The 20,872-nt window shown below is 49.9% G+C and overlaps 1 protein-coding gene across 1 annotated transcript; it reads left to right on the forward strand.

The window, feature by feature from the left end:
* Positions 1–6,638: 6,638 nt before the first annotated feature.
* On the forward strand, positions 6,639–7,954 carry LOC119301551 (epsin-1-like). The gene is made up of 2 exons (XM_037578538.1): positions 6,639–6,784; positions 6,857–7,954. The coding sequence occupies exons 1-2, from the start codon at positions 6,678–6,680 to the stop codon at positions 7,662–7,664; spliced, it is 915 nt and encodes a 304-aa protein (XP_037434435.1). The 5' UTR covers positions 6,639–6,677; the 3' UTR covers positions 7,665–7,954.
* Positions 7,955–20,872: the final 12,918 nt, after the last annotated feature.

The raw sequence follows: 20,872 nt of genomic DNA on the forward strand, positions 1-20,872 counted from the left end.
CCGGGGCACAATCGCAGTGGTTCTCCCAGTGCTACCTTAGCCGATATAACGGAACATAAGGTACCAAAACATGGGAGCCGGGCAAACCCAACTATTGACCCAAGACATGATTCGGAGCCGATGCATATAATGCTATAAGTTCGGGGTGCCGCACTTGTGAAAGTGTTCGGACTTATCACACCATGTTTTGGGGTACTTAAGCCCCTGGTGTATTGACCGTACCAAGTTGTACGGGTGCAACATGTCATAAATGAACATTTATAAAGAAAAAGGAAATGCAATAATAAGCAGAGGCTATGTATTGTTTATTCAAAAGATACTGCAATGAAAGCAGAATGATACAAATAGTGCGATAAGCAAGGGATGGGACTATTTAACATGTCCCCCTCCAGGGGTAGGCTACGGGATGGTATATAAAACAGGTATACTGCTCGTAATAGAGACCACCTGGACACTCGACGTAGCTTTTCTGCTTTCCTGGCTGTTGCATCGTGAGTTCGGCGATTCTACTGCCGGACAGGGCTTCTGGAAAACGGAGTCCTGAGAACAAGAAAAAGAAAGAATGACACAATTGGGAGCCCCTTGTGTGGTTGAGCCGCACTCTGGGCATGCCGTGGTCGTGCCCCTCCCCCTATCCCCATGGTATCTCCAGAGCGTAGTTATGTACACGTGGCACTGGTCTCGCGATTTCGCAAGGGCTGGGGTTGGGGCCGCATTGCTACGCGTGCTCGGAACATGCCAGGCGGTCTTGTTGTAGGTTACTCCGGCCGCGCTTGACTGTGTCCAGACGTTTAGTAGTCGGACTCGAGAATTGCCTTAAGAGGCTGCTTTGTACTTCCGCCGCGACGGCCGCCATATGCTCCTCCGTTTGGAGAGAGCGTTCAGTGTTTCCATTGACTGCGATTACTCCTCGAGGGCTTGGCATCTTGAGCTTAAGGTATGCGTAGTGTGGCACCGCATTGAACTTTGCAAATGCGGTTCGTCCGAGCAGTGCGTAATAGCCGCTGCAGAACGGGACTATGTCGAAGATTAACTCCTCGCTTCGGAAGTTATCCAGGGATCCGAAGACCACTTCAAGTGTAATTGAGCCTGTACAGTTGGCCTCTACACCTGGTATGACGCCTTTAAAGGTTGTTTTTGTGGGGTTTAATCCTTGAGGGGTCTATGCCCATTTTGCGCACTGTATCCTAGTAAAGCAGGTTCAGGCTACTGCCGCCGTCCATCAGGACTCTAGTGAGGTGAAATCCGTCAATGATTGGGTCAAGAACCAATGCAGCGAATCCGTCATGGCGGATGCTAGTGGGGTGGTCCCTTCGATCAAAAGTGATCAGGCAGGAGGACCACGGGTTGAACTTTGGGGCGACTGGCTCCATCGCATATACGTCCCTTAGTGCACGCTTCCGCTCCCTTTTGGGTATGTGGGTTGCGTATATCATGTTCACTGTCCGCACTTGCGGGGGAAAGCCCTTCTGTCCTCTATTGTTCGGCGGCCGGGGCTCCTCCTCGTCATCGCTATGCAGCCCCTTGTCGTTGTTTTCGGCACTTAACTTGCCTGCCTGCTTGAATACCCAACAATCCCTGTAGGTGTGGTTGGCTGGTTTTTCGGGGGTGCCATGTATCTGGCACAAGCGATCGAGTATGCGGTCCAAATTGGACGGGCCCTGAGTGTTTCTTTTGAACGCCTTTTTCCGCTGACCGGGTTTAGAGCCTCTGAATCCGGCATTGACTGTCGTATCTTCAGTATTATCGCCGTTAATGCAGCGCTTGTGCTTGTTGCGATGCGATCTGCCATTGTTGTCCTTGGTATCCGAACTACCAGGGTTTTTGGTCAGGTTGTTACTGCGAGCTAGCCAGCTGTCCTCTCCCGCGCAGAAGCGGGTCATGAGTGATGTGAGGGCTGCCATGGATTTCGGCTTTTCCTGTCCTAGGTGCCGGGCAAGCCACTCGTCGCGGATATTATGTTTGAAGGCTGCAAGGGCCTCTACATCCGGACAGTCAACGATTTGATTTTTCTTGGTTAAGAACCGTGTCCAGAATTGTGTGGCCGATTCATCTGGCTGCTGAATTATGTGGCTTAGGTCATCAGCGTCTGGTGGTCGCACATATGTGCCCTGGAAATTATCAAGGAATGCGGCTTCCAGGTCCTCCCAACAACCAATTGATTCTGCTGGCAAGCTGTTGAGCCAATGCCGAGCCGGTCCTTTAAGCTTGAGTGGGAGGTATTTGATGGCGTGTAGATCATCACCGCGGGCCATGTGGATGTGAAGAAGATAGTCCTCGATCCAAACCGCAGGATCTGTTGTGTCATCGTATGATTCAATGTTTACGGGTTTGAAACCCTCGGGGATTTGATGATCCATTACTTCGTCTGTGAAGCATAGTGGGTGTGCGGTGCCTCTATATTGGGCTATATCATGACGTAGCTCAAATGAGCTTTGTCTACTGTGTTCGGCCCGGCCGGAATTGCTGTATCCGGCGTGATGGTTGTCATCACGCATCATGGGGCGCCCACGCGATCCATAGATCGATCTTATTTGCCTTGCCTTGTCCTCCAATATGTCTTGCAAGTCTGGCGCATTTCCCGATGGCTTTGTACTTTTCGAGCGACGTCGGGGTGCGGCTTTAGTGGGGGGCCTAGAGGCCTCTCTGTCGCGGCCACGAGGTGGCCGGTCGGGCGTGTCATGCGCTAGTGATGTAGGTTTGGGTGCTTCCTCCTCTAATTAGGGTAACAGCCTGCGTTTTGGGTAGCTCTTGGAGGGGCGATCGAGTTTGTACTCTTCGGCTGCAAGGACTTCGGTCCATCTGTCCGTTAGCAAGTCTTGGTCAGCTCTAAGTTGCTGCTGCTTTTTCTTGAGGCTGCTTGCCGTGGCCATAAGCCTGTGTTTGAGACACTCTTGTTCGACGGGATCCTCGGGCACGACAAATTCATCGTCGTCGAGGCTTGCTTCATCTTCGGAGGGAGGCATATAATTATCGTCCTCGACCTCTCTGTCTGCCGCTCTATCATGAGGGTTGGCTTCTCCCTCCTCCTATGCTGAATCCTGCTGGAGGGGGTTGTCTTCGGCACTGTCCGGGGTGTTATTATCTCCCGTGCCAGAATCACCGTTTTTGCTGTGGCGGGATTTAGAGCGGCGCTGCTGACGCCGGCGCTTGGGCTGTTTCTTGGAGGGGTCATCCTTCGCTGTTCCATTGCCATTCCCGTCTTTTGGGGTGTCCACCATGTATATGTCGTATGACGAGGTGGCCTTCCAGTGCCCTGTAGGCGCTGGTTCTTGGTTGTCTCCTGCATCGTCGTCTATACCATCGATGTCTTCGGAGTCGAAGTCGAGCATGTCGGTTAGATCATCGACAGTGGCTATAAAGTGGGTGGTGGGTGGGCATTGAATTTCTTTGTCGTCCGCATCCCAACCTTCCTAACCATAGTCCGGCCAGGGCTCTCCTGATAAAGAGAGAGACTTTAGTGAATTCAGGATGTCGCCAAAGGGCGAGTGCTGAAAGATGTCTGCAGCAGTGAACTCCATAACCGGCGCCCAATCGGATTTGATTGGCAGAGGCGCGGGAGGTTCAAAGTCCGGAGAGGAGTCCGGCACCTCGGAGTCACGGGCTTTGCAAAGGACAGGGATGGTGTTCGGCTCAATCGTCGTAGAGATCGTAGCCCCCGAGGCGGTGTCCAGCCACTCGTCCTCGATCGGCGAAGTCGGCTCTGAGCTAAGGGTTGGAGCGGACGCTGGTGCGGCCTCCAGGGCACTGTTCGGCGGCAGAGCTAGATCATACCCATCGAGACAGTGCGACGCACTTGGTTGTGGCTCGAATCCGTCGAAGAACAAGTCTCCGTGGATGTCAGCCGTGTAGTTCAAACTCCCAAATCTGACCTGATGGCCAGGGGTGTAGCTTTCGATCTGCTCCAGATGGCCAAGTGAATTGGCCCGCAGTGCAAAGCCGCCGAATACGAAGATCTGTCCGGGGAGAAAAGTCTCACCCTGGACCGCGTCGTTGTGATGATCAAAGGAGCCATCGGGCCTAAAGGTGACGACACAGGGGAACTCTCAATGAAAGCACCAATGTCGGTGTCAAAACCGGCGGATCTCGGGTAGGGGGTCCCGAACTGTGCGTCTAGGTGGATGGTAACAGGAGACAAGGGACACGATGTTTTTACCCAGGTTCAGGCCCTCTCGATGGAGGTAAAACCCTACTCCTGCTTGATTAATATTGATGATATGGGTAGTACAAGAGTAGATCTACCATGAGATCAAGGAGGCTAAACCCTAGAAGCTAGCCTATGGTATGATTGTTGTTCGTCCTACGGACTAAAACCCTCCAGTTTATATAGACGCCGGAGAGGGTTAGGGTTACACAGAGTCGGTTACAATGGTAGGAGATCTACATATCTGTATCGGCAAGCTTGTCTTTCACGCCAAGGAAAGTCCCATCCGGACACGGGACGAAGTCTTCAATCTTGTATCTTCATAGTCTAGGAGTCCGGCCAACGGTGATAGTTCGGCTATCCGGACACCCCCTAATCCAGGACTCCCTCACCACCTATGACTGTAGTAAACATATCTAATTAAGATACTGATCGACAAAAAATAGAGAATCTATGATAATCCTTTATTCAAATAGAGTATCACACATGAGTTCTGCTTATTCAAGTGTTGCACTCTTGGAGATTTTAGTAGACAAGGAATAAAAACTGCACTTGGGATACTTCAGGTTAGTAATGGGTTTATAAAGGGTTTAAACTGTGTCTGAGAAAAGCAACACCTGACGAAGGGTTTAACCTTCTATACACAACGACGGCCCTTATGAAGACTAAATCAGTGTCCAAAAGGCATATAGATATGCATGTTCATCAAGCATGCCATACATTTTACCTAGTAGAGATGCATAATCAACGCTAAGCAGGCATGGAGATTGGTGGTTAACCCAGATTCCTTATGCGCCAAGGTGATGAAGGCAAAATATTACCCCCAGAGGCATATTCTTGATATTGCTTTTCCTCAATCAGTGTCGCTCACTTGGCAGGGTATCTTACATGGATTGGATCTTCTTAAAGCTGGAGTTATTTGGAGAGTGTGTGATGGAGCTAATATTAATATTTGGAGAGATAATTGGCTCCCAAGAGCCTCATGCCTTGAAGTTATTGCAAAGAAGAATAGGACCAGGATCAAATGGGTATCTAACCTGATTTTGAGTGGACCGAGGAGATGGATTGAGAATTTGTGGAGGGGAAGATGAAAGCGCTTTTCATGCGCTAGTCATGTACCCTAAGGCTTATGCGATGTGCATGGCCATGAGGGATATTTGGGTTTTGCTGTGGAGGATGCTTTTAAGTACACCCAGGCTGATTGGTTTCTTATTCTTTTGGATCAATTAAGTCCTGCTATGCATGAACAAATTATATTCATATTCTGGAGAGCCCGGCATTTCAGAAATGACCTGGTTTTTGGTAAGGGGATAGAATCTGTGTCAGCCTCGACAAGCTTTGTACAAAATTATTGGTCATCCTTTGTCACCTATCATTCTTATCCAGAGGTGGACTCAGAAAATAAAGGTAAAAGTTTGATGTCTGGTTTAAGTACTACTCCTAAGCCTTTGGAAGATCAGGCGATATGGCAACCCCCTCCTTCGAATTGCATAAAGATCAATGTCGATGCAAGTTCTGTGTGGGAAGCATTAGTGTGGCGAGTGTGGGGGTGGTGGCCAGGGACTCATCTAGGAGGGTCATCATCTCCTCTTGGGATTTCTTGGGCTTTGTAAAAGCGTGGAGGAGGTGGAGCTTCGGGCTTGTGTTGCCGGTCTTTGTATAGGTATCACTCTCCAAAATCCTACTCCCTCTGTCCCAAATAAGTGTCTTGAGCTAGTATAAAGTTGAGACATTTATTTTGGGACAGAGGGAGTATAATTTTAGCGCGTTTGTAGTTGTGACCCTTGCAAATGAAAATTTTGACAGGTTACCACTGATGGATTTGAAGAAGGAAGCTATGAGTATCTCCAAGCTTATATCTAATCTTAAGATTTCCAGATCAAGGGTTCAGCCAATGTGGCGGCCCATATGATTGCTAAGTTTAGTTTTGATGATAGATCGGATGGTATTCTAGTTAACAATGTTCCGCCCTGCATAGTGAATTTTGTAACGAACGATTGTGATAACTCAGTTGGTTAATTAATGTATGAGGTGGTTTTCAAAAAAAATAAATGAAGAAAATCGACGCTTACTTGAATTCGCTATCTCAGCCATGAATTCGCCTAAACTGTAGGAAACGGAACAAATGTTTTTCTCAGACATAGTGCACTGAAGAAACAAAAATATGCAGGCTGAACCGATTAAAGTGAGGTACGACAGTACTAAATATGGCTATTGTTGGCAAGCACGCAGGATTTGACCAGTACAGCTTTTCTTTCCCTTGGGAAATCGGCCCAGTACATGATCACTGCAGTTTGGCAAGCATGCATGCAGACGGTAGGATTGAGTGGTGGAGATGGAGGGCTGGGCGGCAAACCCGGCCGCGAGAACGACGAGCCACGCCTCCTCTCTCCGCTTGTTCCTCTCCGCCAACCATTTGCCAGTACAATCCTGTCCACCTCTCATTCTTCCGTCATTTCTCTCTCTCCCTTGTATAATCAATCAAGGAGTGGTCTGCTAGGTGACCGAGGCAGCTAGCAGTCCGGCGAAGGCGATGGCCGCATTGTTCACGACGAAGCTAGGGCGTCAGGCGTCCGGGTACCTGCAGGACAAGTACAAGCAGGCGAGGCTCGCCCTCGGCGACGTCACGCCGGCAGAGCTGTAAGTTTATTCATTCGCATTGCATCTGCATCTATAACTCAACTCATGGTGAATGCATGGATTCGGCCGTAGGGCTGTGCAGGAGGCGACCAACGACGACGCGTGCGTCCCGGACGCCAAGACGCTGGCGTCCATCGCGGAGGCGGCCTTCGACATCGACGACTACTGGCGGATCGCCAACGTGCTCCACCGCCGCCTCGGCTGCGTCCACGACTGGAAGGAGTGGCGGCCCGTGTACAAGGCGCTCGTCGTCCTCGAGTTCCTCCTCACCCACGGCCCCGAGGAGCTCCCCGGGGACTTCCTCCCGGACATGCAGGCCCTGCGCGACCTCCGCGGCTTCACCTACACCGACGACAAGGGCTTCGACTGGGGCGCCTCCATGCAGCGCCGCGCCGACAGCGTCGTCGGCCTCCTCACCGACGCCGACCGCCTCAAGGACGCGCGCCAGAGGGTCCGCTCCCTCTCCTTCTCCCACGACGGCGGCAGCCCCACCTCCTCCGTCGCCTCCTCGGCCTCCTCGCGGGCCTCCCGCGGCACCTGGTCCTTCGCCTCCTCCTCGCCGCACTACTCCGATAGCCCCACCTTCGTCTGCCTCTGCGGCCCCAATGTCGACTACCGCCATGACAAGAAGTTCGACGCCTACACCGCCGACGACAAGCGTGATCTCGTCGACGACCAGGAGGTCGACGACTACCCGACTCCGCACAGCCAAGGAAGCTGGCTCGAGGAATCCACCCCCTTGTCCGGCTCCCCGGTCAGCTGCGGCAGCGCCAGAAGCGCCGGCGGTGGCAGGAGGGCGTCCGGATTCAATAGCTTGTCTCAGCCTGAGAGAAGGAACAGCAGCAAGAAGCTCCAGCGCCAGCTTTCCTTGCACTATTAATTTTAGTTGCCTAATTCGTCCATCATCCATCCATCATTTTGCTGCTGAAGTGTATTAATTCTTGGTTCTGCTTACTAGATTCCACCTTATGCGCTAGCTGTTGGCGCAAGTACCTCAACCACCTCAAAATTTAGTAGATTTGTAATATCGTTTTCATTAGCCATTAGTCTCTATGTTGAAAGAGTCTCTGTTGAAGAAATAGCTAGCTAGGCCTACAACTTTTCCTATGTCTTTTTTTGGAAGTATTTGATGTCTTGATGTTTTCTTTTGGAAGTATTTGATGTCTTGATGTTGGAACCTTTAATTATTTTGAGATTTGAAGGATGGCATTTGCTGAAATAGTTTTTCTAACAACAAACACACCTTTATAATGGGAATAAATATAATCTAGTAGGCATGAAATGTAGCGTCGGTCATTTAATTCACAAGAGAACTACTGTATTTCATAACATTTTAGGTATGGTAGGACCTTCACAAAACTAACAGTGGACAACAACGGAGCAACCTACTGCTCCCCCCAAAAGAAGAGCACAACCAATTAAAAAACCTCTGCATTTTACATGATTTGAACAAGAAGCATAGAAAAGGGATATCAATTGTTGTAGAAAATAAGTTGGTGGATGATACAAGCATCTCCAACATCAACCCTATTTTAGGGCATAACCATTTATTGGACTTTTGGATCCGCTCCAACAACTGCCCTTGTTGCAAAATTTTGCAAAACGTTTTTGGGCATCCCAAAAGGGGCAACGCAGGGTGTGTATTTGCGGTAGTCTCTAAAAAACAACTAAGAAAAAAAAATGAACTCAACCTCTAGTCGACATCTCGGGCATCTTTGAGCCCTAGATCACGGCAGAGCCGGAAGTCTGAGAAGGAGGAGCTCAGCGGCATAGAAAAATCTCTACTCCTAATGTCTAAGTTGATAGTCTCGCCTTGCTCCGGTTAATTCTTCCCCACCGTTTTCTTATCCCACCAATGCATTTAAACCGAATACCCATGATCTATTTTCGTTCTGCAAGTGAGTCGAGGGAGCTGCTGGCCGTGTGGTGCGGTGTTGTGCATGCACGTGAGATTTGTTGGTTGGAAAAAAAAAACAAAGAAAGCTACGCAACGGAGACTAGTGCTATTCATCGGAAGAAGAGATTGGAAAAGCAGACCTACGGCCTACAGGAACACGTGTGGAGTTGGGAGTTTATTCCATTGATCCTCACGGAGAAGTGTATACAGGAAGGCTCATGTGGTGGTTTTTTGGCTTTATTTCTTTGTACACAGGTTGTGTATGTGGATGGTAGCGTGAGAGTCTATGGTGCAGGTGCGTGGTTGGCGACGTGCGTATAAGGTTTGGAGGAGTCTAGAGCGCGTCCTAACAGGATCATGCAAACACAGGGAGTCAAGGCAATGCACAGTTGTGCGAGGCGGACACGAAGCAGGGTGGAGCATGGTTGCAGTCGGATATTTTCAGCTGTGTCGGACTGGACAGTCTGATGGATCGACGTGGATGTTGGTCAAACCAGAAGACGGTGGTGATTTCGGCGACGACGACGTAGGAGCGTGATGCTGATGGTGACCGACTTCTGAGGCGTGGAAACACATGGTGCAGGCCTGAGGGCTTGTGCGGCTTCTACAAGACTATGGTGCATGATTGATTCAAGGCAGTGCACATATGACAGCTTGAAGTTGTCAGGGCGCGGGGTAGCACGGTCAGCTACATGGAGTCATGTTGAAGGTGGAGTTGGAGTCTGATGGACGACTTCACTCTAAGTTGTTGAAGGGGTTACGGCGTAAGTTAACGGAGAGTTGAAGCCTATTTCAGTGGGAAAGCGAGAGACACGTGGATCGGACTAGATACCAGTGGTCTGATGGAGACGTGATACTCGGCATCGGTCGGTGGTTCTCTACAATAGGGGTTTGAGTGGTGTGGGTCCGCGGCCCTGGAGACTCGACCAAGACAGCAGAGGCTCGACGCAGTGATAGCGGCGAGGCGTGTGGTAAGCACGGGACACAACAACAGGCCAAGGCACTGGTGGTCAGACATGTGGTCAAACAAATTGTGCAAATGGTGCTGAAGCAGTGTTGATGAGTACCAGATTCAAGTTGGTGATTGGGTCTATCGGTGCAGGAAGATGGACAGGAGTTTGACCATGGAGAATCTGAGAAAGTGGCAGAGAGTCTAAAGTTGTCAAGAGTTAAGAGAGTACATGGCTGCATATTTGTGGTGTTCAGTGTGGATGACAAATACAGAAGGCGGAGTGCTATAGCTATGAGACATGTCAGAGACTATCCGGGAAAAAGGTGATACAACTGTGAATTTGACTCAGGGTGACATAGATCGACGGTGAAATTCCTTCAAGTTTCAGACAGACGATCAAGAAAGAGCGGTGAAGTTGAGTTCAGGTAACTCTTATATGTGGCGTCCAATATGTGAATTGTTCATTTTCACGCAGACAGTGATCGGTGTGTGATGGTGTTGAACGGATTCTCCGGAAGTTGGGAGCACAAAGTAGAGTAATGAGGAACTTAATTTTGCTCGAGTGTTTACTATGAAGAAGACGAGAAGGGACTACAGTTGCAGGTGGAGTCACATGGAGTCTGGGAGTAGCAGCGGTTCTTATGGTGTATCTCAAGTCCAATGTACATGGAGGTTTGACGCATGGATGAATTCAAGGTGGTGAAGAATATTTGCCAAGGTGAAATTTGTTAGAGTTGTGTCAAATATTATTGTACAAATAGGTTACAGTTAGACTTGGTTTTGGACTGTGTGTAGACATGGTAGGAGTTGTGTCCTAATAGGACACTTGTATCCTAGGCCTCTCATATATATCGGGGGTAGACACACGATGTAACATATGCCAACATAATAGCACAGGCACGCGGGGGAGCCGGCGGTGTGTGCCGGCGCCCGGGTGGCCGGACATGCGGTATTGTAGCGGTGTCATGGAGAGGAACGCCCGTAGTCATGCCCTGGGGATGTAGCCATATCAGTGAACCTTATTAACAAAGCTCCGTGTCGTGCCTTGTGTGCTTGCTTGATCCTCGGTAGATCGACCATGGCTTTGGATTTATTCTAACATATATCATTTGCTTTAAATATTGGTGTACCATCACGGCATCATCCTAAAATAGGTGTATCTTTAGGACCTGCATGTGCTGTTTTTTCTGAAAGTATTATTGACGCATTGATTTATTCATTCATACGTAGTCATAATGTACCTATTATTTTTCTTTGACCAGTGTAGGAGCCACAACATGAAATAGGTTACTGAAGATTTACAATAGTTGAAATTTTAATGTCGGCAAGGTAGGACATCAGAGGTTTTCCTCACTGTGGTTTCTCTAATACTGAGTATATATGTCTTTTTTCATCTCAATCTTCTCTCTATAAGTAGAGTATTAACTACCAAAAGTTCAATCGTATATGAGTGGATACATTTGGTATAATGGTGAACATGTCTTCATAGCATTAAAGTAAATTTGTGTTATGTTGTATCTTGATCAGCGGTCAAGACCCTTTGGGGTAAACACTCATATAGATAATTACCTCTCCTTGAAATTATTCGTGTGTAAAATAATCTTGTGTAAATGTCCCCTTTGGTGTACGTTTCCTGCTCTTCAAGACCCTTAGTGTAAATGTTCACGTAGATAATTATGTCTATTTGAAGTTATTTCAAAGTAACTAAATCTCTGTTCACACTATTTCTCTTCTTTTTAATGAGAAAATCATTAGAGCGGTGGATCCCATTGTATAGTTGGGCCACAGACAATGAACTCGGGCCCATAGCATCCCCGCCTATTTCCAAATGAAAGTTTGTTGGAAAGTCGAACACATGCCGTTAGGTGTAGAGCGGAGGCATGTGGGGGAGAGAAAGATTATCGCAGCGTTGTGAGGAGGCAATGGAGGAATAAGGCCGGAGTAAGAAGTCAATATTGATCACGATGATCAAAGTCAGCAAGCAAGAAAATGTTGATTGCTTAACTAACATCGTTTCATGTACGTTTCTACTCCATAGTAAAACACAATTATATTTACTAGAATTTGTATACATGCATTGTAATTTAGTAGTAAAAGGTGGGAATAGAATAATTAAGTGAGTGAGGTTTCATGAATAAGTGCTTTTCTTTCGGATATTGCTTTCTGAGCCCGTGCTCAGATGATCCTGAAATCAGGGTTGTCCAATAGGATGGGGATCTGTGCCGCCCATGGTATTTTCTCTCCGTATATCATAGCTATCGTAGTAAAAAAGACCAGGTTGCAGGCGCATTAAATATGACAGCAGCTCGTCCTGTACAGGCGGAACAGCTAATCCGCCCACGGCTCAGCCAATATCCTATCCAGATTGAGCCGTCTCCGTCAGTCGCATGCACGCGCAAACAAACCACTGGCTGTCGGGCAGAGATAGAGCGTTCGTCCTGCAAACAGATTCTATGTTACGGAGTGTTGTGTATTCTAATCCAGGATGGCAAAGCAGAAAAACTTTTTACGCTTATATATACAAGAAACTGGGGTTGACAATCGGAAAGCATCACATACACATTGGCATCACACTTCTTAATGCACTCCCAAATTCTTCCTTGCGTCAGGACGGACACCGCACAGAGAACTGAAAGAAGAGTGCTCTGCCCGCGTACACCATTGCTTTGATCCTCCCCAACGGATTCAACTTCCTCGACAGCATACATTATGTCAGATCCGTCGTCCACATCCGAGTCACCACCATCATCGTCAGCCAACGCTCCGGTGCCTGGATCGTCCTCGCCGAAACCTTCTTCCAGGGATGCATCTTCTATCTTGTCGTCCCGCTCCTGCTTGAAGATCATAACCGGGCGGGGTTCCAGTTGTACCACCTCCCACTGAAAATGCAAGGAGTTCTGTAGCCGTCTCCGAAGTGTAGTTGTCCAACCTGTACCATTGCGTCAACGGAATGACCTGCTTACTGCCTGAACCAGAAGAGACTAAGCAGAGTCCACGTACGGACGTACTTGCACGTCCTTATCCTCGCGTTCATCGCAGCCATCCATCGTCTCATCATCGTAGTTTGTGGTTCACAACCTTGTGGAATTCAGATCTGAACTCATTCTTCTTTGTGTACAAAGGACCTAGGCACTCCTTAGCCTTTTTGAGTGTCTGGATACAGTTGCTGATTGGCACCTCCATAGCTCTGTTCAGATATGCAAAGTTTGACAATCACTAGTCAGCATGGGAAAACTTATGCAAAATTAATGATACCAACATACTACATACAGTTATGAACCTGTGAGGATTGTTTTCGGGGCTCGGCCACCAATCATGGAAAGGAACTTAGTGAATGCCCATTTGAAACTTTCGATCTGCTTGTCCCTCATTAGAACCCCTACCAAAATAATGCACTGGAAATGGTTGTTCACCCCAACAAATGCCCGAATGGCATGTCGTACAGATTCGTCCTGTGCGTCGTGTCAAAAGTGACTACATCACCAAACTACCGGTACTGCATGCGACTGTTCCCATTTGTCCACATCAAATTCTTGATCTTGCTCGGGCTTCAATAACTCGACATGTAGTGTATGGGTCACCAGCAACAATATGGGCGAAAACAACCAAAGTTGTCCTCACATCATCATCTGCCTGCTCATGACTAATCTTCCACATATGTTCCGCAAAGTACTCTTTGAGAATGGTACTTTCTCAACAGATCCGAAGAGACTGCAAATGATGTTGTACAATTTTCAATCTGCCAAGTTCAGGTTTGATCACACTTTTCATGGGCTCATCCGTGAATTTCCAAAGAGACTGTTCCAACGCACTCATTCTCAATGCACACGGAGTTCTGTCTGGTGGTGCACTGCCCAGCCACAACCTGAAATTAGCACGGAACAAATTCACTTTCCAAACATAATGAACATCTGTATAACCAGACGACATGTATTTATACAGAGGAAATATCGTACACACAACATTGTTATCGACGCTAACAATTGCATCAATGATCCATTCTATCGGGCAAATGCCTCGCACTTTAAACATAGAGTGTGGAAGCAGTTGCTGCTTGCAACTGACGCACAGCTTAAATCGATAAAAACAGACTCTGGTGCTTCCAGGTTCACACTCCCGGTGGATTGCGCAGAACGCACTGGATAAGTTGGCAGGGTTGGACAAGAGCTCTGCAGGTACACGTGAAGATGACAGTCCGTATGGAGTCATTCGGAGTCATTCGGAGACGCTGCTGTGGAATGATTTGATGACCCCAAAATTTGGAAGAAAGCTGCCCAGAAACAAGCTGCTCAAGGTGCATTATGGTGTCTTAAGTGCCTTGGTCATGTGAAATTATCCTGGATGTGCTCAATCAGGTTGCCTGATTGAACTTGTGAAATAATCCTAGATATGAGAAATATCAAGTTGTCAGCTGATGCGTATGCATGACTGAACCAGTTTCTCCGTGTCAGCTCTATAAACCCTCTGTATTAGCAAACCTGTTCGTGTTATCATGGAGGAAAGAGCACCCTTCGTGTACGCTATTTGTTTTCCGGTCACAATGCTATTGTTTTATACTGACGATGTTGCCTACAGGCCCTTCGCCGGCGCCACCGCCGCCGCCGCCGCCGCCTTCATGCTGCGCCCAGCCTGACCCAACATTGGAATCCGCCAGCATAGCAGTTTGGGCATGACGGCGCGGTAGCGGCACGAGGGACACCGGACCTGAGTGGGAACCTGCAAATCTATGCCCAGTCACCAGTGATGGCGGCGTGCGAGTGGGGGGATCACCAAAATCGTGGACCGAGATCTCCTCCCACAAAGAAAACAAGCAATCCAAACTCCAAAGACGAACAAACACAGGGAAACTCACCGGTCCAGGGGTTCCATCAGCAACTCCAGCCCGTAGCCACGCCGCCGGAACAAGTAGAAGCCGCCGCCGACAGCACCGGACCGAGGTTTCTCGAATCAGTCGTGGATCTCAATCGTGGACTACCGTCCTGGACCACGGCTCGAATTACTCGACGCGTTCTGGTCCACGGCTCAAGACGGCGCTCCGACGGAGAGACGTCCCACGCTACGAAAATGGCCCACCCATGGGCACTATTGCGGTCCGTATACCACGAGTATCCCTAATATTCTAGGGCCCTGCTCTGACGCGTCAGACTGAATTTTTACGATCCCAACGCATGAACCAGCGATGACGATTTCGAGAGCATCTAGGCCCGAGCACCAAATCGCCCTGTCCCTTTTCTTTATGTTTCTTTTGGTCACAAAATTGTTACCTTTGTTGAGCTCGAAGACTAACGATAATAGCACTGCATGCAAATTTCATTATTTGTAAATAAGAAAATCAATACTCCATTATCTCTCCGGGTAGGTGATATAAACGCTTCCTTTGCAAATTAGATAGACAATGCCCCATCATCTAAAAAAATTCATAGATTTGTCCCAAATGTTGTCTGAACTTCAAGTCGTGTGATAATGAAGGTCGCATGTTATTCAGGTTGGGCTTTAATAGTCTACTGGCCGGTTGCATATCTCTCACAATTGTTTAAAAGCAATGCTGAATCTTTCTCCGTATATAAATTTGCTTTTAGTGATAGCAAAAGAAGAGGAGGAGGATGACAATTGCAACATCGATAGGACGGTAGCCAGTATGCTTGAGCCAACACGCCGGTGTTCTTTCTTCCCTTCTTTCTTTGTTCCATATAATTTATTAGTTTCAAACATGTAGATTTTCAAATAACTTCCTCTTTAGTTTGATCCTGTATGATGTCCATTCCAAATAACCCTGGGCACCTTGGGCCGTGGTTCCCGGTAGTATCATTGTACGACTACAGTATCAAGCAAGCCTGGGCTGATCCAATTTTGGGGCCCCCTACTTGGTGAAAGTTGTGGTGTCAGCGGAAGGGCAAGGAGCACCTGAATTTGAGAGAAATAGGGGAGCCTAGAGAGCAGGCACTGGATGCTCCGTTATGAAGGTGTGTTATAGTAGCCTGCTAGAGGGACAAAGGAACACGATCATTTGCATACTAGAATAGAAATATGTTGAATGAGTCATCAATTCAAGTAAGAAGAACTTGTTTCATGTGATTTATAGAGGGCAAACGCGGAAATAGTTTTTTATATATAAGTAATTGGACAACACAAGTGCTACACCTTCATCATTATGTGCATATGATGCGATTCTAGCTATTTTCCTTTTTTTGGGTGATTTTAATCCTGGGGTATGATGGTTCATACGAGTGGAAATATCAGCTCTCATGCAATGCTTAAAAAGGAAGAATGAGAGCAATTTGGGATTTTTAAAGTATAACATTGCAAAATTATATGGGGAATTGTTTAATTTGTCATAACTTTTAGGGGGAAGTGGATGATGAATGATGGAAGACCTTCAAAGTTAGGGATGATGGGAATGCCTATGGCAATTTGGTGCACTTGGAGAAAACTTATCCGAATTTAAGTCGGGTGACAATGTAGAACCGAAGCCAAGCGACTCATATTAATTTGTTAGTCCATGTGTTAGGGATGATGGGACCCAACAGTTCAATAGATTTGGAGGGAACACCGACCCGATTTGAAGTGGGGTGACAACATAGCGAAATAATAACACAATGATCAAAGAGCTGAAGTTGAAGGGTTCATGATAGATCAATTTGTTGGCCCGTGGCAACGCACGGACGTTCTACTAGTGGTAGAAATGGATATGGGTAGTTGTCGCTTCGCTCTGCATCTTTCTTTTTGGTCTGTTGGGGTAAGGAAAAAAGGAATGGATGACATGAGCACATGCGAGATGAGTGGATCAGACCGCGCCACGCGTAACATGCACCTGGGCAAACGCTTCTTGTTTGAGAGTGCCACGCCATCCGTGCTCGGAGATTCGAGTAGTTGATCGAGCAGTTGTCGTCGCATTGCGCCAACAACGCTCCCAGCGAACATCAGCTCGTTGGCATTTTTGAAAAGGGGTGTCCTCCCAGCACAAATAAGGGTTCGAATCATAGGCGTGTCCAGAACAAAGTGTGCGCTACTGTATTAGGATCACACGGGGCAATGTTGGAACAAAACCAACATGGTTCTAAAAGCCTTATGGAAAGAGTCGGCTACAGAGCAAGGTCATGCATTCGTAGGTCGAGGCGAGATGGCTCCTCTTCCCTCTCTCCCTCCCCACCCTTCCTCCCCTTCTCCTCCTCGGCTCGGCAGATCTGCACCCCGCCCTTCCCCGGTGACTGGCGTCCGGTCGCCCTCACCTTCAGGTGTAGCTCCCCCTTCCCTATCCTCCCCTGTTTCTTCGCAGGTGGATCCCTCCCCTTCCCTCTCTTCACTGCCGGTTCTTGGATCTCGTTTTTGGGCGCTATTGTCGGATGAGGAGGACTCGCGGTCTCTGCCTTCCTCCCCCGGTGGTGCGGTGGCCTGCGCTGGGGAGGTGGCGGTCGCCTGCGCCGCCCCTCGCCCTCGTAAGTTTGCCCCCGGGGGTCGGGGCCGGCCGTTGGGGGTGTCTCCGTCGGCCGACGGCTGGTTCCGGGTCTCGCGACGTCGGCGTAGATCTGGTAAGTTTGCGTCCACGTCTCCTGCGCTTGGTGTCTTGGGTCGTGCTCCTGATGGGGAGCTTGGAGGCTCTCCATCTCCCTCTCCGTCTCCGGCTGCGGGGGCTCCGTCGCCGGCGGTGGCGGCGGCGGGGCCGCTGGTCGCTCCGTGTACCCTAGATCCAGATCTCTGTGTAGTGGCCGCCGGTTCGCGGGCCAGCTCCCCGTGTGGGCCTGCTGGGCCTGTCGGGGCGGTGCTGGCTAGTGGGCCTTCCCCCCTCCCTCTCTTCGGTTATCGATTTCCCCCCGCTGGTTTCTCTAGGCCCAGGTGGGCCCCCCGCCCGGTTACTGGCTCCCCGTCCCCCTCCGGCCCACTTGGCGAGCCGGGCCCAGGGGGCACGGCTCGCTCGGGTTATTTATGGATCCCTCGTGGCTCGATACCCCCCTGCTAGGGTTTACTGCGTCCGCCGCTGACTTGCGCCGCTATCGTCTTCCCATCCGTCGCATCATCAGATCCCCCCCACCTCCACCCCTCCTTCTTCCTTTTGCTGCGGTAATCTCCATGGACAAATCTAGGGGTTCTTCCTGCGAGGCGCTTTCTGGTTGCAAACGGCGCCGCGAGGATTCCCCCGCCTCCACGGTGGAGCTGGAGCTTGAGGCTTCGCTCCGCTCCAAGCTGGAGTCGGAGCAAGTGGCGCGCGAGCAGGCGGCTCGTGCCCGCGAGGCCTGGGCTCCGGGTCCGGAGCGGGTGAAGGAGGGTGTGACTGGATCTGGCTTGCAGGGCTCTGGGTCTGGTCCCTCTCCTTCCCCGGTGGTGGACCCGTGGGAGGCGGCGGCGGCTTCTGGCGGTGGGATGTCTTCGTCCTCGGCTTCCCTCCCGGCTCCGGGGGTTGGGCATGGTCCGTCGGCCCCGTCTCGGCCCCTACCTCCCCCTCCTCCTCGCTCGTTTGGGGCCGGATCTGCTTTTCGTCCGCCGCCTCGATCCTTCGCGGGGCCGGCGCATCGACCGCCCGGTTCGGCTTCTGGGGATGGGATCCTTCCCCCTCCCCAATTGCAGCAGCAACCCTGCCCCTCTCCCTCTTCCCACAGCAACCCCTCGGCGCTTACCTGCTTCGCTTGCCACAGACCGGGCCACTTTCAGTCTCGCTGCACCAATCCACCATTCTGCTTGATTTGTCGCTCTGATGGTCACCTCACGGTCAATTGCATGGATAGACAGAAACCTCCCGCGGTCATCCAGTTTGGTCTGGGTCTTCCTGGCTGCTCCTTCTTCGCTTTTGATGGTGACCTGCCTGTTCGGGAGGTGGCTCCTACGCTGTCCAATGCGGCTATTGTCTCTGTCAAAGACCAAAAGATCTCCCCCCAAACTCTGCTGGAAGGGCTTTGCATCTGGGATGTGGCTAGTTGGGACTGGCAAGTTGTGCAGCTGTCAGAGTTTGACTTCTCTGTGGTGTTCCCCTCCAAAGATTGCCTGTGAATGATTGCTTCCTGCACCAGCTTCACCTTACCTCTTAATCAACTGGTGGTTTCTGTCAAAGCGGCTGCATCCAACGGTACTGCTGTTGGTCCTTTGTCTCAAGTGTGGGTGTTGATTGAAGATCTACCTGCTAGTCTGTGCTCGTCTGTTTTCCTCATGTCCTTTGGGGTTTTGATTGGGAAACCCATCGAGGTGGATGAGGAGTCTTTGAACAAGGTTGGTCCTGCTCGGTTGAAGGTCTGGTGTGTTGATCCTGATCGGCATGGCTTCATTGATGTCTATCCCTCTCCCAATGGCATCAGGTTGCGGGTGCGGGTGGAGGGGGCGACGGCGGCTGCTCCACCTTCCCCCCTCCTCCTGCTAATCCTTCGGATAAACATGACAAGGAAGGGGATGGTTCTTTTGGTGGCCCCAATCAGAGTTTTGGGTCTAATCTCCGCTTCACTCAATCTGAATGGGATAGCCTGGCAGACTCAGAACGTGAGATGTTTCATTCTCAAGCGCCTGCTGGTGATGCTCCTCGTGAAGATGTAGTGATTCCCCCTTCAGTCCAGATGGCCCCCTTTGCTGCTGCTGATCTGCCTAAAGCTCCGCCCTGCTCGGCTACTCCTGTGTCTGCTGCATGCTCCAACCTCCCGGCTCGCCCTATCTCCCCCACTCATTCGGGTATTGAAGATCTCCCTGGCTCTCCTGCTCGTGATATGATGGAATCACAACACCCCTCGAAGAAGAAATCCTCAGTTCGCAAGTACTCGGCTAAGAGCCGGACCTCCTCGGGCTCGAAGCAATCTATGACGGGGATCTGTCGGTGTCTTGATCATGATCTGGGCTCCATGTCCCGCTCGGGCCCCCACGCTGGCTCTCCTGCTGCGCGGTCGCCTGCTATCCGCTCCCCGGTGTCCACGGCCCGCAAAGGTAGGCGGGTTTCACATTCTGGTGGCTCGCTTCTGGAAAGGGCGGAGAAGCGGGCTGCGGCGAAGGACCTCCCTCCCCCAAGTACCTCCCCATCCCCATCGGTCGCTGTTTCTCCGGTTCGGGTGGTTTTACCTTCGATGTCTGATGATCATCTTTTAAACATTATGTCGGACGTGGGTTTGGTGGTTGATACTTCTGTTGGCTCTCCCAGTTCGCTCCTTGCTATTATTCGGGCTAATGAATTGGCCCAAGCTACCATTGCGAAAGCCAAAGAGGTTGTTGCCTCGCGGGTGGCGGATGCTGGTTGTGTTGTGGGGGAGGCTTCGGGTGCTGGTAGTGGCCAGCCCTCATCCTCATCCTGCCTTGCCGCCGCCCAGGGTACTAATAAACGATCTAAAACCTGTGTGGCCCCCAGCAGGTCGAGCCTTCGTATCAAGAACCTTTCGTATAAATGAGGGCCTTATTCTGGAATATTAGAGGGTTCGGTGCTAGGGGGCGCCGTGACCAACTGAAAGATTTGGTTCGTTCTAACTCTATTGACCTTGTGGGGCTGGTTGAAACGTTTAAGGATTCCTTTACCCCCAGTGAGCTTTCTGCTATCGTGGGTATGGATAGATTTCAGTGGCAATCTTTACCGGCTTCGGGCCACTCTGGTGGGATTCTGATCGGTTCTAATAAGGATATTTTTGACTTTGTTGCTTTTGATCATGGGTTTTATTGGGCTAGTGTTGTTCTCTCGCATAGATCTATGAATGCCCTCTGTGAATTTATAGTTGTTTATGGGCCCGCGGATCACTCCTTTTCGCACCTTTTCCTTGATGAACTTTCGATCAAGCTTGAGTCCTGTTCTCTCCCGACGGTGATTGGGGGAGACTTTAATCTTCTGCGATGCCCTCTTGACAAGAATAATGATAATTTTTCCTGGTCTTTAGCCAATGCTTTTAACGACTTTATTAGTGTCAACGCCATTCGGGAGCTTCCTGGGGGGGGGAGCCCGCTTTACTTGGTCTAATCATCAGGCGAACCCTATCAGATCCGTGCTTGATCGTGTCTTCCTATGTCCCAGTTGGGATGCCTTGTTTCCTAGGTCCTCTCTTGTAGCTAAATGTATTGTGGGGTCAGACCACACCCCCTTGATTCTGGATGATGGTTCCATTCGCAATAGACCTCCGACTAGATTTCATTTTGATGCTTCTTGGCTGTCTGTTGATGGCTTTGTTGACATGGTTGCGGCGAAAATCTCCCAATCCCTCTCTCACAACCCCCGCTCTTTTGGCCCTCTGGATGATTGGCAGTCATGTGCCTATGCTTTACGAAAATTTCTTAGAGGCTGGTCGCGTAA

Source organism: Triticum dicoccoides, chromosome 1B (assembly GCF_002162155.2).
Source record: "Triticum dicoccoides isolate Atlit2015 ecotype Zavitan chromosome 1B, WEW_v2.0, whole genome shotgun sequence".
In the NCBI taxonomy this organism is placed as follows: Eukaryota; Viridiplantae; Streptophyta; class Magnoliopsida; order Poales; family Poaceae; genus Triticum; species Triticum dicoccoides.